The following is a 16,151-nucleotide window of genomic DNA, read 5'->3' as shown; positions in this document are numbered from 1 at the left end:
GATCAACCCGGTAGCTCCAGAAAGAGCAAAATTATCAGCCAGAAGCCACAGCCAAAAAAGCAACTGCCCTGAGTGTACGTGTGCACACGTGTGTGTAGGCAAGGCAGAATTCTTCTGAAGGCCAAGTTCAGCTCTGTGATATTATTTGGGGAGGTCACGTGTACATCTGCTTCTGGTTTGTATCTAATTTGAAAAAGCCGACACTGACTGTGTACTCTATTATTAGGCAGTTTTTTCAGTTCTGTGTCTCGGTGCTGCTCTACTCAATTTGTTCAGAGGATGAACTCACTTCTTGACAGATGAAGAACATCCCGCCCCGGGGTTCTGGCCCAGGAGGGGCAGGCTTCGGTCGTGCCAGCTTTTCCTCTTCTGCACCTCACGTGACCCGAGCCAGGCCACTACTGGGGAAGAGTTCTTACCCCCGGGGGAAGCTTCCTTCTCCACTGCTGGCCTCCTGCAGGTGGAGGAGATGCGGGGGTGACGAGGAAAGGGAAGGAGGCCCACTCTGGCTGGTCCCCTTCCAAGCAAGGCCCCGATGGAGGGGCCTCCCAAAGGGAACAAAAGGGAGTGAGACAGGAGAGCACACGTTCTTCTTTTTCTAAACACAGGCTCGAGATGGACAAAGGGAAAGTTAAATTATGCTGCAATTTTGAAAGTCATCCACTGAAGATAAACTCTCCCTTCAAAGGAATTACTCATCTTACTCCATCGTGGTACCTCGGGGTCTATCAGTATTCAAAGTTATGAAGCAACGACATGTAGAATATATAGTACAAAGGGCCCATTTCATCACCCCATTCCTCAAGTTATCTGTTTTTGGCTAAGTCATGAGAAGTCCAGCAACTTAAAAACCAAAACAAAAACTAACAAGCGCGCACAAAGATGGAAAAAAGTCCTCGGTGGAAGTTACTAGGAGGCAGGCAGCTTCAGAAAGGAAAAAACACAATCTCTGACTAATATGAAGGAGACTCCAAATTGCTCTTGGCAACAATCTCTCAACCCCAGATTCCCCTCCCTCTTTTCATCTCCACAGTTCCCAGCCAAAGGAAAATAAACTGAACAGCTCTCTCCCTGGCCCAACCTGTAGGGCTGCACGGCTGAGCAAACGCTGAGCAAACAGACATTCCCATGCAGTTATCCACCTGTGCAATCGCTGTATACATGGGGCAGCCAGGCGGGGGCTCACCGCTCTGATCAGGCCGATCATCTCAATATTAGGAGAAAAATGCCTTTATTCTGTCACCACGACATCAAAATGGAATACAACGTGATCTTGTGACCTCAAAGCCAAGAGAGTTAAAAAAAAAGAAAAGAAAGAAAAGAAAAAAAAAGAAACAAAGAAGAAAGGAAGAGGAAAATCGTCCTCCCCAGAAGAGTTGGTGTCAGTTCTGAAGAAGTAAGCCCGCAGAACATCCCTCAGATGGGCGTAGCTTCAAGGCAAGATTTATCAGTTCACCTTCCTCACAAAAGTGAGAGTTAATTTTAGAGGCAGTTATCTTACACCTATTATACCATTCAAGATGGAAGGAGAGTTAACAGGCCAAATGTCCTGAAATATTTATGGCCGCTCTGTGTCAAAGATTCATCTGACACCGTTTTATTAGGACAGATATGTCTGTTCAGCTAAAGCAGAGATGGACAGGAGCATCGGGGAATGGCATTGTGAGTGGAGATATAGTGGATGGAACACCATCTTTTCAGTTGAGTCCTGAAACACCCTGGCAGGTGGGGGTGAGCTGCTCTGAGAGCTATGGACAGTCAAGAGACCTGGGTTCTAGTGCTGGCTTCACTGCCAAGTCCTGTGAACACGGACCAGCTTCTCCAACGGTAGGATGAGGGGCTTGGAGCTGCAGCTCCGGCCCTGAGAGTATGGAAGGTGCCATTGCAGCTGCTGAGGAACGAGGGTGGGGGCTGGGAGTGATGCTCTTGGGGCAGCTCTCAGCCTGGCTGGCACTGCTGCAGAGAGGCACCAGTCCTCCTAGAGGCTGCATGGGGTCTTGTCCTCTCCAGTTTCGATGCCCAAAACTAAAGGCTCATCTTAGAACCCACGGCTGTAAGCCAGTAATCTGAACAGCAGGGGCTCAAACAGCTTCCTAGGCACTGTGTGCACTCCAGGGACCAGTCCTCATGACTGCAGCATGGGGACACTCACCATTCCAACTGCCCACCCCTCGTCTTCTCCCAGCCCCCCTGCTGCCTCTCCTCCTTCACGGCCATGCTTCTGTAGCACCTCCCCACACACTGTCTCATTTCATTCACTCGATAGTCACTGAAGGATGTACTGTTACAATTACTATTCCCATTGACAGAGGCCAGGGACCAGGTCAGAGTTCACTTACTAATGTATGCCAACACTTAGCACGGTGCTTGGAATCACACATTAGACAATATGACAGTTGTCGAATAAATGATTGACTGATGGAATGGAAAGAAACTCAGGTTCAAGAAGGTTAACACTGGATGTAACACATACTATTTTGTACAATAATTATACCAGAGTGATGGAGTCCTGTCTCTTCAACTAAAACGAAACATTCTAAAAGATGGGTGGTATGATGGGTAGCTTGGATTCCTGGTTCTGTCGCTAAGTACCTGGGCAACTTACTTAACCCCTTTGAGCTTCAGTTTCCTCATCTGCAAAGTGGAGCTAATGATTCATATCCGATGGTTTGTGTGGGTTAGAGGAGATAAAGTGTGCCAAGCACAGTACCTGGCACATGGTAGATGGTCTCTGAATGTCCCATCCCTCTCTTCCCTGCCCGTACCCTCTTTGGCTTATCTCCCACAGCTGACACGGCAGGATAAGCCTCGAGTTCTATGACCTTCAGGCCTTTGGTCTTTTGGTCTTCCTCCCTCAGGGTCCTGCCCCAAAGCTTCCTCTTATTTTAAGCCTTTGTAGACCTTTGGCTGCTAAAGTGCCTCTTCTCAGATCCCAAAATGGCTCTCCCAGTTGTCTCTCAAGGAAAAGTTGATTCAGGGAAGGGCCCAGCGTGTAGCTTGTGACTCTTTTGACTTGTTAGAAGAGATCTGGAGATCTATCCAGAGGAGGTCCCTGAACCTTTCTAATTCCTAGGATTTAACTGGGTGATGGAGTGGATCTGAAACTTGAACCTGGCAGGACCTTTGCCCTTCCTATCCCTCCCCTTCCACAAAAACTTCTATGACTGGGGAAAACTGCCTGATTGTTTCAACCACTTCCTTTACTTGTTCATATTCCTGCATTTGGAGGGATTGTAAGGGGTACGCCACCCGTCGCCCAATGAATCGCGGGAATGAGGCTGCCTCCTGTGCAGAGCCCAGTACCAGGGGTTAAGAGAAAAAGGGCAGCCGTCCCCGGCCCACCGTCCACAGCCGGGACAACAGAAGCCAGAAACCAGCACGACCAAACCCGACGACCCACGGAGCCCTGACCTCAGACAGGAAGAAAACTGCACCCGCTCGACCCTCAGCGCCGGGGTGTGTGTGTGTGTGGGGGGGGGATGTGTGTGTGCAGGCTCTTTCCTGAGTCCCTCCCAGGCCAGCCCGCGGCCGCTGCGGGTACCCTGCTGCAGGGAACCCGGCGGTCGCGAGGGCGACGCGGGTTGGGGCGCGCGGAGCTGGCCCGTCCCACCCGGACCCGGCCGCCTCTGGAGCTCCGGGACCCGGGCTTGGCTCCACCGCCCACCCACGCCCAGGTCAGGGCACAGGGAAGGGTCCCCACCCACCCGGTTCTGCTGGCGATTCTGCCCGGGACGGCGACGGGATTCCCTCCGGCTCGCCCAGCGACTTGTGCCAATCCCCCTTTCATTCCTGCCCCTGTCCTGACTTCTGCCAGGAGTTACCTTGGCTTTCTCCCTGCCCCCGCCCCCAAGTTTTGCATCTGACATGGGGGAGCCAAGCTTTTTTGGGGGGAGGGTCTTGAAACTAACAATGTCTATCGACCACTACCTTCCAGAGTGCCCCTCGCACTCTCCGCTGTCCCCTTTCTGCCACTCCAAAACCTGACGCGAGGGCCGCGGGCGCTGAGAACGCGAGCAGAGTTGCTGAATTCCGAGTCCCCGATTCTTTCCTGCGCTGCGCTGGGAGGTAGGCGGCCGCGCGCCCCTGCATTACCGCGGGGGCCCTAGCCCCGCTTTCCCCAGCACGCTCGTTTCCAGCCCAGGCGCGGCTTTGAAATTCCTCGCGGACGCCGCCACTCACGCCCGGCGAGGGCCAGTCCGAGCCGCCACCCGGGCCAGGCGTCCCAGCAGTGCCCGGAGAGGGGATGCAACCGCTGGGCGCCTCCTCCCCACCCCCGCCTCCACGGCCGCCTGCCCGGAGCCCCGAGCCCATCCCAGCCCGCTCCGGCCGAGGCCGCCGCAGACCCACCTGGCCGCCCCGGGGACGCCGCTCGTGCCCGGGTCGTGTCCTGAGCGCCGCCAGGGTCCCGGGCTCAGGGGAGCCTGCCGCAGCCGGCGGGAGGTTGTCATTGATTCGTGCTGGGCGAGTTAAGCCATTCCAGGAGTGGTTTTGAGAGAGCACTCCCACCCCTCCCTCCAACCAGAAGTATTTGGCAGGCAGCCCCTTTTTGTCCACCTGTACTGTTCAGCGCGGGACAAGGACCAATTTCACTAGCCGCACTTTACGCCTCACTTTCTAATACAAAAAGTAAGCCCCTTCGTAAAGGTAAAGCAGAAATGAAAGCAAGGGTAGTGGAGGAGCTTTTCCCCCACTTTTCTCCTGGATCTCTCGTTTGTTTATTTTTTCTCTAACATTTCACAAAATGCCTTACCATTTATGTCAAATCAGGGATGGCTTTTCATTGTTATTGTTTTTTTCTCCAATTCTGCATGTCTTTTATTTTTAGAGGCAATTTTATTTCCATTTGCCTGAAACCTGAGCCCAATAAAATTACTAGAATTATATGTTTTCTCTTTAAAGGGTCGTGAGTGTAACTTATCAAATAAAACACTGCACAGCAAGCATTCAAGTGGCAAACGAAAAGGAGGGAAGTGCAGGAAGTAAGCACAGAACCGTGGCTCCCTCCACGGGGTTGCCCAGGGAACTTGGCCCAGAGGGAGTCCTGAAGCCTGAAGTGGGAGCACCTACTGCCCTATTCTCCCCAACGACAAACACAGTATCACCAGGCTGTCCCTGGCTTTGTCGCCATTCTAAGACTGACTCAGAAATGCCAACCGGAGACCCAACAGTCCACATTTGGGGTGGGCCAGCCACCCATCCCAGAGAGGTGTGGCGGAGCGCCCTTGCCCAAGCTGTTCCCTGAGACCACACACCACGCCCACAGGAGCTCGGAGGCTCCTGCTGCTGTCAGACCTTTTACCCAGAACTGCCCTTCACCTGGCGGGAACCTTCACTAACTCCTGGGTACCTAGGCTGGTGCTTCTCAGAAAGGGGGGAGGGGCCAGGGAGGGAGGGTCCTTCTTCCCCGGAGACCAGCTGCCTGGTGTGTGATGGAGACTCAGCTCAAAACAAATGAGACCAATGAGAGACCTGGCCCTCCATGGCCTCTGCCACTCTTCACCGGCAGGCCACAAACATTAAAGCATCCCAGGGCCAGGGGTAAATCCCAGAGGCCCATCAGTCTATGAAGGCCCAGGATGGGGCTGAGGTTGGCAGAACCCCAGGAAGATGGTTCAGACTTCAATTCATCTCTTCCAACAGGTGCCCCCTGCCTGAAATCCCAGTGTTAGTGATTCATTCCTTTGTGGGGCACGCCCTGCACAGAGCCTGCGCCAGCCAGGCAGATTTGCTTCAGGAAGGCAGGAAGGGTCTCCTTCTGTAGTTCTAAAACTGAAAAATACCCATGGGTCAGGGGCAAGAGTCTCCACAAGGGGCTGGAAGGAGTTTGTCAGACCTTCTTGTAATGGTGGGAGGGTCACTGATGGCAGCGCGTGGGGGTGGAGAGGCTCAGAGCTAGGGAGGGGAGGGGAGGAGAGGGAGGGGAGGGGTGGGGAGGGGTGGGGAGGGGAGGGGTGGGGAGAGGTGGGGAGGGGAGGGGAGAGTGGGGAGGGGAGGGGAGGGTGGGGAGGGGTGGGGAGGGGAGGGGAGAAGAAGGGAGGGGAGGGGAGGGGAGGGTGGGGAGGGGTGGGGAGGGGAGGGGGTGCTAAATCAGGGAATCAGGCACTGAAGGTCAGAAGGGAAGGTGCTTAATCAGGGTTGGTGGACAGCTTCCAAGATTGGATGACTCCATATAGCTTTTTATCAAAAACCATGTACTCCCGGAACGCCCAAGCCAAAGAATGAAAAGTTAAATCCCTGTGTCCACAAAGGCACTAATTAAATATCCACTCAGGCATAACTCCACACTCCACTCCTAGAACCAGTAGGTAAAGGTGCCAGCGCATGACCTGGATGGAATCAGTATCAATCCAGAAGTGTTTATTGTGCACCCAGAAGTTGAGGTTTGCCACAGCGGCCTGGGTGGAGGTGGGGTGGGGTGGGTGCAGTGGGGTGTCGCCCTCCCCTCGAAGCCTCACGTCTGTGGGGAGATAAAGCACAGGGGACCAGTCAGCGTGGGGCGGGGTACCTAGAGCACTATCCGGGGTCCATTAGGAACAGGGCGCTGATTCTGCAGAGCAGACAAGGAACCCAGGGCAGTCATGAGGATAGGACTCATCTGGAGAGCGCTCCAGGAACTGGTCCAGGCGGACCTGGAAGTCTGTGCTGCTGTGAGCAGGAGGGCATGTCAGGTGGGTGGAGTGAAGGCTGGGGGAGGGGGCAGCTGGCCTGGTTTAGAGGGTTCTCCCAGTGGATAAAGCATCAGGTTGGGGTCTACAAGAGAATCAGTTTATGGATACAGCTTCCAGCTAAAAGGAGAGAATACAGGGCTTCCCTGGTGGCGCAGTGGTTGAGAGTCCGCCTGTTGATGCAGGGGACACGCGTTCGTGCCCCGGTCCGGGAAGATCCCAGAGCGGCTGGGCCCCGTGAGCCATGGCCGCTGAGCCTGCGCGTCTGGAGCCTGTGCTCCACAACGGGAGAGGCCACAGCAGTGGGAGGCCGCGTACCGCAAAAAAAAAAAAAAAAAGGAGAGAATACAGGGCAGGGCCTGCTTTGGAGGGAGGGAGGATTAGAGCACCTCTTTCAAACCCAGCTGGAGCTCAATGTGGGCAGAGGGAGTGGAGGAGGGAGGCTTAGGGAGGGGTGGGGGAGAGCTGTGCGCCCAGCCCAGCCTACCCCCAGGCGGTTCCTCCTAGCAGGGCTCCCGCCCCTGGACCTAAGGAGCGTCTGAGTAGGCCAGTGGGTGGTGCCAGGGGTGAGGATACTGCAGCCAAGAGCCTCAGGGGAAAGTTGGCCACGGTCCAGCCCACCGGCTGGGTACCGCAGTGGACAGTGGATGTCATTCCTCCCTCCCCCTTAATCACTGTGTGTGCATGCCCTGTTGGGACACACCCTTCGGAAGGGCTCTGGGCAAAAAGTGGGGAGCCCTGCCCCTCTGCCCCTCTGCCCCTCCAGCCTCACCTCCCTGTTCTCAGCCCCCATGCCAGCTGCCTTCTGGGAACAGGAACATAAAGGAGTCTTGGAGGGTGGGGTGGGGAGAGGGGGGTGGGAGAGGCTCCCAGAGCCACACAGAAGGGGCTCAGGGCGGGCCAGACTCCAGATCTGTTACTGTGCATTTCCTTTGGGGGGGTGGTTCCCTCCTAGGCCCTCTCTGGCCCCCTCCCCCTTACTCTCCCTCCTTCCCGCCCCACCCCCTTCCTGGGTCAGGTCGGTCAGAGCGCTTGGAAACAGGCTGGCTTACAGACGCCTGGCCTTCCACATCTGCCTCCAAACCACCACACGCCCTTGTTCCAGGGAGCATGGAAGCATCTGCTCCAACCACCAAGCGGTGGCTCGGAAGGCTAAACAGAAGCGCAGGAAGCAGATCCGCTACCGCCAACTTGAAACGCTAGCGGTTGCCTGGTCATCAGCTGTGACACAGGCACGAAGACAGCTTCTGTACAAGCAGGCACACACACACAATGTGTACAGAGAGGTGGACACACAGATGGCCCGTGCAATCCGAAAGTAGTAATCACTCACATCTATTGAGAATCTACCCCTCATTTAATCCTTCAAGCACACCATGAGGTAGGTCCTTTTATTTTCTCCATTTTACTGATGAGGAAACTGGGGCCCAGAGAGGTCATATCGCTTGTTCAAGGTCACACAGCTTGATAAATCACAACCACTGGACACGATGCCTGGGTCTTTGGACTCTGCTGCCCAGAGGCTGAGCCCAGGGTTGGGCTCTGGCACTCTGTCTAGTTCCTACAACTGGTTCCCTAAGAAGCAGTTTGCTTTGCTAGTGTGTGCCTCAGTTTCCCCACCTGCTGAGCAGGCAGAATAATGACTCTTACTGAACTGAGAGGCTGTTATTAGGAAGGAGGAGGCTGAGATGGAGGTTAGACTGTGATAAAGCGCTAGAGCAAGTCTTCCCTAGAGGACACACATGGCACTGAGGTTGAGTGTTACTCAGGCTGGAAACTCAGAGTCGCCCTTGCTGCCCTCCTCTCCTTCCCGCCCCTCCCCCCGCCCCAGCCAAATCACCACTTGCAAGGCTCCAATCTCCAAGGCAGATCCCCAGTCTGCCCTCTACCTGTGTCCTCCACCACTGCCCTAGCCACCAACCCTCTCCTCTTGACTTGGGCGGGACCCCCTACTGGCCCCCTTTTCCCACTCCTGTCCTGCTTCCACCCAGTGCCACCCAGCTGCCCCGGTAATCCTCAGACGTGCATCTGGCCATGTCGCAGGGCACTTAAAATGCAGTCCAAACTGTTCACTGTGGCCCACGAGGCACGGAGAATCCCTGCTTCTCTCCCCAGACTCACCCCTGCCTCCCGCCCCCATCCTCCAGTCACCAGCAGACACACCGAGTTCCTTTGCCTTCCTGTTGTGGGACCTTCTTGGCCTGACATGCCCTCCCCTTACCTAAGGTCTTGAAGAAGCGTCACCTCCTCAGAGAAGGCTTCCTTGACCACCACGGATAGAAAATCCGCCCCCCATTATCTATTTCTGACCCTCGATCGAAGCACTCATGCAGCTCGCTTACTTTTATTTAACAGCATGTTTACAATTAATTATGTTTCGACTGTCCCTCCCACCAGAACAGAGGCTGCTTGTGGGCCGGGGACCCTGTGTGCCTTTTTCACTGTGTGTACCTGGTACTCGGTAGCCTCCTGGCAAATATGTGGGGGAAAACGTTTGTAGAGAAAACCCTAGATCCAGGAGGACTGGATTTAGTCCTGGCTTGGCCACTGGCAGGCTGTGTGCCCCTGGGGATGTCACACGCCCTCCCACATTCCCATCCTCAGGAAAGGGGGACTATGGATGAGATGATGACCAGGAGCCCGACCAGGCTCTACAGCCAGGCTAGTGCCGAGAAACAAACAAGAAGACAGTCCCGGCCGTAACGCGCTTGAAAGGGCTTCGAGAAGGTTTTGCTCCGTCGTCAGCCCTGATGATTCTTTATGTGAATCGGCTTGTGAGGACTGAGGGCATTCCCACAGCTGTGACCCATCCACCCCCTGCACATGCTGCCACGCAAGCATGGAAACAGGTTGGTCCAGAGCAGCAGTTACGACCTCCGAGAGAACCAGCAGGAGACCCAGCCAGGGCTGATTTTATCTGGGGATTTCCACCCAACAGCCATGCTCCCCCGACACCACAGGTCTGAAGGCCCGACCTCTGATGAGGCCTGTGCATGCGGTGCTTTGAGTTTTCAGTGGCTTCTAAACCCATCACGCTCAGTCCCAGCACAACCCTGAGTCCCACTTTGCAGATGAGGAAACTGAGGCTTAGATTAAAAAGCGAGTGAGTGGCAGAATGGAGATGTCTGAAATCAGTGATGCAAAACTCTCGTGAGATTAATAGTCTTTTAAAAACTTATGTATATGAATATATAATTTTAAAGAGAGTACTGATCTATCTGAAAAAACATTTGAAATTCTTCCATAATAGAGAAAATTTGTGAGACCAAGGCGAGATGGAGACCCGTAATCCCACCACATTAGGCAACATGACGGCCATGCAGGGCCACTAGTCTTGCCTCAGTGCTCCCCCCTCCCCCCAGCCGACATCTCTGTGTCTCACTGGAGCGTACAGTCCACCCCCCACTAAATGCAAGCTTCACCTGACATCCCACTTTGCACTTCTTAGGTGCTCAAAAAACGTTTAATTAAAATTTGAGAAAAACTTAGCTGGCTGGAGCACGAAGGTGGTACTTCAGGGGCACCTGGCCTCTTGCATCACGGCCCAGCTTCCTGTCTGATGACAGACCGAGTCCTCACTATTCTGAAGTCCCTTGTTTGTACTATTATCGCATGGATGTACCTGTAATCACGCGATTCTATCACTTTGGTCCTAAGATCAGATTTTATTGAAATGTATTAAAATACCAAGTGAGATAACAGTTCATCACTGTTCGAATCAAGAACAGAGAAGGAGTGACGACAGAATCTAACCTAAGCTTATACAGTCATAAAGTGTATCCAAATCTGCTGGGTGCCCACGCTGCACACATTTCTGCCCCTGGGTCGTAGGGCGGCAGACCCATCCTCCAGACCCCACTGGCCAGACTCCTTGACCTAAGTCCCCGACTTCTTCAGGTACACAGAGGTGACCCAGGGGAGCCGAGTCCTGTGGCTGGCTGGCCTTTGGCTTCCCAGTCCAGTGGGAGCTGGAGAAGAAGGCGAGGCCCAGGGGGGAGGCCCAGACACTCGGAGCCCTCCCTCCACCTCTCAGGTGCGCTGGGAGACCAGCCAGAGCTTGTCCTGACCTCGGGTGGGAGCCTCTGAGAGGAGGTACAGGCTGAGAACAGGGTGCCAGGGTGCCGGAATTGTTCCCTCTGGGGAAGTGAGGGGGAAGTACCCTGCCTGGCTGGGCACACAACAGACGGGGCGAGTGAGCTCACAGCCTGAGAGTCCCAGGGCTGCCAGGGCCTCGCCCTCCTCCCAGATCGTATCGGTGGCACCCTCGGGAGGAGGGGAGGGGGCCACGAGCTTCCGCAGAGCGGCTGGAGCTCTGGGTGACTTGGCCTGTCACCACCACAGCAAGCTGGGCATCTAGGGGAGGAGGGCTTGGCCAAAATGTGGCCAATGGGGGCAGTGGAGGGAAAGGGGGCCACACTACCAGCCAGGGAGGCGGCCTCCCTCCCCTCTTCCTCCCTCCCTCCCCCTCCCTCCCTTCCTTCCTCCCACAGCTATATACTGACTGCCTTTCTACTTAGGCTTCGGCTATAAAGTGAACACGCGGACATGTCATGTCTCTGTCCTCATGGAGCTGACCTCCCAGTAGGGAAAGACAAGGAACCATCTACCCCGAAGTCAGCTGGGTGAGGCCAAGTCTTTGTCCTTTGCTCTTTTCCTAGGGGAAACCACCGCTTTGTGGTCTCCCGCAGTCTTTCACCTCATTTGATCCCCACTCTGAGGAACTGGGAGAGCAGGATTTATAGCTCCCAGAGAGCGAGGAAATGGGCTCAAGGGTGGGGAGGTGACATGCCCAAGGTCACACTGGGTGCAGTGTGAAGCCCCTGCCTGGAGCCCCAGCCGCCTGTCTCCTTGCCCAGTGCCCCCAGCGCCGTCTGTCTTCCTCAGCACAGTCACCTAAGCTTACCAGCAAAGCAAGGAGAGGACTTAACTCCGTGCTTCTAGAGATACCTTTTTTTTTATAAAGGGGACGTTTATGCACTAAAAAACCTAAAAAGAGAAAGAGAAGGAAGAATGAGAAGAAAGAAAAAAAAAGAACTAAGAACCTCAACCTAGACAAACAACTAATTTACCTAATATTAAATGACATTTGCAAGACAGGACCCTGTGGGTCTAGGCAGCCTGGGGAGCTGAGGTCCAGGCTACACCAGCTGCAAACTCTGGCCTTGACCCAAGTTCCCTTTGGTAAATATGGTGAAAGTTGGCCTGTCCATCCTGGGTCCCTGCAAATGTGTGAGGCCCCCTTACCCAACCCTTGGGCATAACCTGGGTGCCCACTTATCCCTTAGCTGGTGTTTGCCCAGGAGGAGGAAGGGTGGTGACAGGAACGGGGAAGGTAAGGCAGGGCTGTGTGTGTGCAGGTGTGCTCGTGTGGGTGTACTGTGTGAGGAGGTCGGTGAGTAGAGGGAGTGGCAGCTGAGCTGGGTGGCTGACTACTTGCTGGGGAAGAGGGACACACCAGCCCCTTCTCTGTTGGATGAAGCAGTGAACAGGGCTCCAACACCCTCTAGGAAAGTGTCTGCCCTAACTGGTCCCAGGGTGCACAGGCAGAAGTTGGCCTCACCCCTCCCCTCGTGCTGGTCAGCGTGCCATTGCCTGCCAGGGTGGGGGGCAGGGGGCGCTGAGAATGTCTAGGACAGCCCACAACCCTTCTGGAGGGCCAGACAAGCCAGGCAAGCTGGAAAGTCAGCCCAGTGACCTTCACTCATTAAAGCTGGTGTTTTCATTAAGGTCAAGGGTAGGCTAGGATGAACGGGGGAACAAGGCAGAACTGAATGGTCATGATGGAGATCAAAACAAGGGCCTTGGCCTCCTACAAGGACCACATCAAAGAAAAGACTCACTGTTAACCCCCAAGGACAGGAAAATAATCATAATCATAATAGCTTCAAGCATTGCGCTAAGAGTTTTGCAGGCAGTATTCCTTTTAATCCTCCACAACAATTCTATGAAGTCTACACATTATTATTGCCCTTTTACATAATGGCAGCTCAGAGCCAGGATTTGAACCTAGGTCACAATGACCACCTTTAAAAGTCACTTTTAATCCTGAAAACGGCATAAGGTAGTTCAGAGTATTTTTGGACTTTGAATGGAGTGGGAGAAACCAGAGTGAGACAGAAGGTAGGACCTGCTGATCAAAACAGGGGGAAAGCCCTTATCTGAGGCTGTCCATGCTGTTTGGGGCATCTCAAGGCCATCTGCCCATCAGCAGTGAGCTCTAGGACAAATAAAGTCCTTGGTAAAGACTTTACATTTCCTTGAAGAAGAGGAAGGTATAACAGCCCGCACTGTGTGCTGTACGGGAGTGTGGGCTGCAGTGGCTGGAACGTGGTGATATCGCTCAGAATACGGATCCTAATCCTCTGCTAGACTCCCTCGACAGTAGCTGCAATGCATATTCCTGGGCCCATCTTCAGGCCCACCGAATCAGAATCTGAACCCCAAGTCTCCATTTTCACAGACCCTAGGGGATGCACGTTGACGTGGCAGAAGCAGTGGTGACTGGTAACTGGTTGGTTTGGCCTTGCTGATGAGTGGCCCCCGGTTAAGAGTCAGTGCTGTGCAAAGCCACTGTCACCGACCTAGGTCCTTCAGGTGTGTTGGGGGTGGAGGGTGGGGACAGGGATAGCACCTTAGGCATGTTCTCTACATTGACCTTTTTTTTTTGCGGTACGCGGGCCTCTCACCGCTTTGGCCTCTCCCGCCGCAGAGCACAGGCTCCGGACGTGCAGGCTCAGCGGCCATGGCCCACGGGCCCAGCCGCTCCGCGGCATGTGGGATCCACCCGGACCGGGGCACGAACCCGTGTCCCCTGCATTGGCAGGCGGACTCAGCCACTGCGCCACCAGGGAAGCCCTACATTGACCATTTTTAATACCTGCACAGAGCGCCAGCGAGCAGACACACCATTAAACATGTAACCACTCCCTACTCTTGGACACTTGGGGCTTTTCCATATTACAGATACTATTAGGATGAACATCGTTATGAACCTTTCCCCCGTATTTTGGATTAGATTCTCAGAAAAAGGGTGAAAAGCATATGAACAATTTCATGGATCCTAACATATAACGCTAAATTGCATTTTCTGAAAACTTGCACATTTAGGCTGACCCTGCAATGTTCAAGAGTGTCACTTTCACCACAGGGCTGCCAGCATTTCCACCATTTCACTTTAAAGATAAGGCACTGAAGCTGGACTGTCAAAGGGACCTGTGGCCTGTCCGAAGTTACACTTAGTAAATGCCAGAGCTGGGACAAGAACCCGAGGATGCCTTGTTCACATACCAGGGTGTTCTGCTGTTGCTGCTGACTTTCTCAGTCTCCAGCCAGGCAGGACGGAAACATCAGGGCTGGCACGTCACTCCCTCTCTGCCCCACTCCCACCAGCTCTCACTTCAGCTGCACGAGGAGCTCATGGTTCAGTGCTTTTCATTGTTCTTCTGCCTCTAAAAGCGGGGCCTCACCTCTGCTCAAGCTCCCTGCCCTCCGTGAACCCTCTTCTGGTCACTCACAGGAGGTCATTACATACCTGAACTGTGGGTTAGATGTAGATAAGTGGGTGGGGAAGCAGTGGGACAAAGGCGAGGTGACACGCAAAGGTGACAAAGACCGGCCAGACTGACCAGAGCGGTGGGTGCCACAAGAAGAAAGATACAGTGGGAGGGCAGTCGGGGCCTGGCGTGCCAGACTAGCGAGTTCAAGTGTGGGGGGCCTTGAGCACATGTCTAGCCAGCCATCTGCTGCTATGGGGACAGGGGTTGTTTCCATAGGAAAGCTGGGCTCTGACAGGGCCCTTAACAGGGTGTCTCAGTGGGCTTCAGAAGGTCCTTGAACCCCCAGCTAGACCATATGTAAAACTGCATTGAGTATGTGAGCATGTTCATTTTTCTGGAGTGATAGCCCAGTGTGTTCATCAGATTTTCAAAAAGGTTTCTGACTGCACCCCCCTTCCACAGTTCAAAACAAAATTAAAACAAAAGGTTTAATTAAATTTAAAATTTAAATTAAAAGTCAACTAGAAATATTAACTTCGTTGTATGAGTTATATATATTTTTTACCCATGGTAAAAAGAGAGGAAATAATTACAGATGGTCCTTCTCAGATAGGTAGATGGTAGATAGATAGGTATATAGGTAGGTGAGAGATAGATAGATAATTGATAGATGATTGCTAATGATAGATGATTGACAGATAATTGGTAGATAGAACAGATCTACATTTCGCACATAGTTACAGTAAAGAGTTATTATTTGTGCCACCTAAGTTTTCTTCTTTTCCCTGCATGACAGGGCGCTGGAGGAGCTGGGAGGTGCTGGAAAACCTGGTGCCGAGGTGCTCAGATCACTGCCCTCCAAGGATGATCAGAGGCAAAGATAAAGCCTTCGTGAAGTGACAAAGTCAGTTAGTGGGAAAATGGGACTTGGTTTCACAACTTTTCCAGAGCCATCTCGTGCATAAGATGGGACGCACTTGAAAGCAAACACAGTGAGCCCTTCTCGAGCACTTAGTGCATGTCAGGCACTGTGCTAAGTGCTTTACAAGTATTACCTTGTTTACTTCTCAGCAGCCCTGGTGGTTTGGGCAGCACTATACATCCTATTTTACAAGAGAGGAAATGGAGGCCCAGGGATGTGTAGTCACTGGCCCCAAAGCAAACAGTGGCAAGTGGAAGAGTGGGTACCGGAAGCCAGGTGGGCTGGGTCACGGAGCTGGGGCTTGATACAGCCTTTGAGAGCAGCTGTGTTGCATGGTCAGTAATCCAGCCCATTTCTATCTTCTGCAAAAGGGCTGGACCCTGAACAGCTTGGCCCTACTGTTCTCTTTGCCTTTAAAGGGATAGTTTAGTGAATATACTTGAAATTATCCAGGCTGAATTGTCAATACTTGCAAAAAAAAAAAAAAAAACCATTGATAGTAGTAGTAGTTATAGTAATACCTCCCATTTATTGAGCATCTGACTCAGACAATACACAAAAGGCTGTATAGTCATTTTCTTAATTCCATCCTTACAACAAGCCTCCAAGATGAGTATCGGGGGGTCCCTTTTACAGATAGGGGTACTGAGGTCCCAGGAGGTTTAGATTACCTGCCAGAGGTCAGCTAGTGAGTGGAGGAGGGCTGGACTGCACCCCTGCTCTTATTCTCTGTCTCTTGCTGGTAATGCAGGTCACAGAGGTGCAGGGGCCGGCTTTCTGGTTGGGGCCCACCTGATGGTTGGGGCATGGAAAAGGCCCAGGTCAAAAGGAAAGAAAGGAAGGAAGGAGAGAAGGAAAGGAAGAAGGGAAGATTGGAGGGATGGAGGGACAGAGGGAGGAAGGAAGACAGAAGGAAAGAAGGGAGGAAGGGAACGTGGATGGTAGCACAGGACATGTGTCAGGCAGCACCAAGATATTGATGAATGACCCAAATTGAGAGTTGGGATTTCAAAAGCCCCACCAGAAGGGGGCAGTGGCCACTGGCCACAGTAAGTGAAGCAGTCCCCG

The 16,151-nt window shown here is 53.4% G+C and overlaps 1 protein-coding gene across 6 annotated transcripts in view; it reads right to left on the bottom strand.

Annotated features, from left to right (window-relative positions):
• ZBTB7C (zinc finger and BTB domain containing 7C) overlaps positions 1-16,151 on the bottom strand; it is a 382,923-nt gene that overhangs the window by 93,861 nt on the left and 272,911 nt on the right. The window contains exon 1 of one of the 6 annotated variants that reach the window (XM_004266078.3): positions 4,348-5,529. The exons of 3 other annotated variants lie outside the window; for them this stretch is intronic. In XM_004266078.3, coding sequence (XP_004266126.1) covers positions 4,348-4,448 — 101 coding nt within the window. In that variant the 5' untranslated portion in view covers positions 4,449-5,529. 2 more of the 6 variants (XM_033421373.2, XM_033421374.2) reach the window with 2 other exon arrangements.

The sequence above is a fragment of the Orcinus orca genome, chromosome 15 (assembly GCF_937001465.1).
Source record: "Orcinus orca chromosome 15, mOrcOrc1.1, whole genome shotgun sequence".
NCBI classification, from domain to species: Eukaryota; Metazoa; Chordata; class Mammalia; order Artiodactyla; family Delphinidae; genus Orcinus; species Orcinus orca.
Note: the sequence above shows the minus strand (reverse complement) of the source record. Positions and strands in the feature narration are given on the sequence as shown.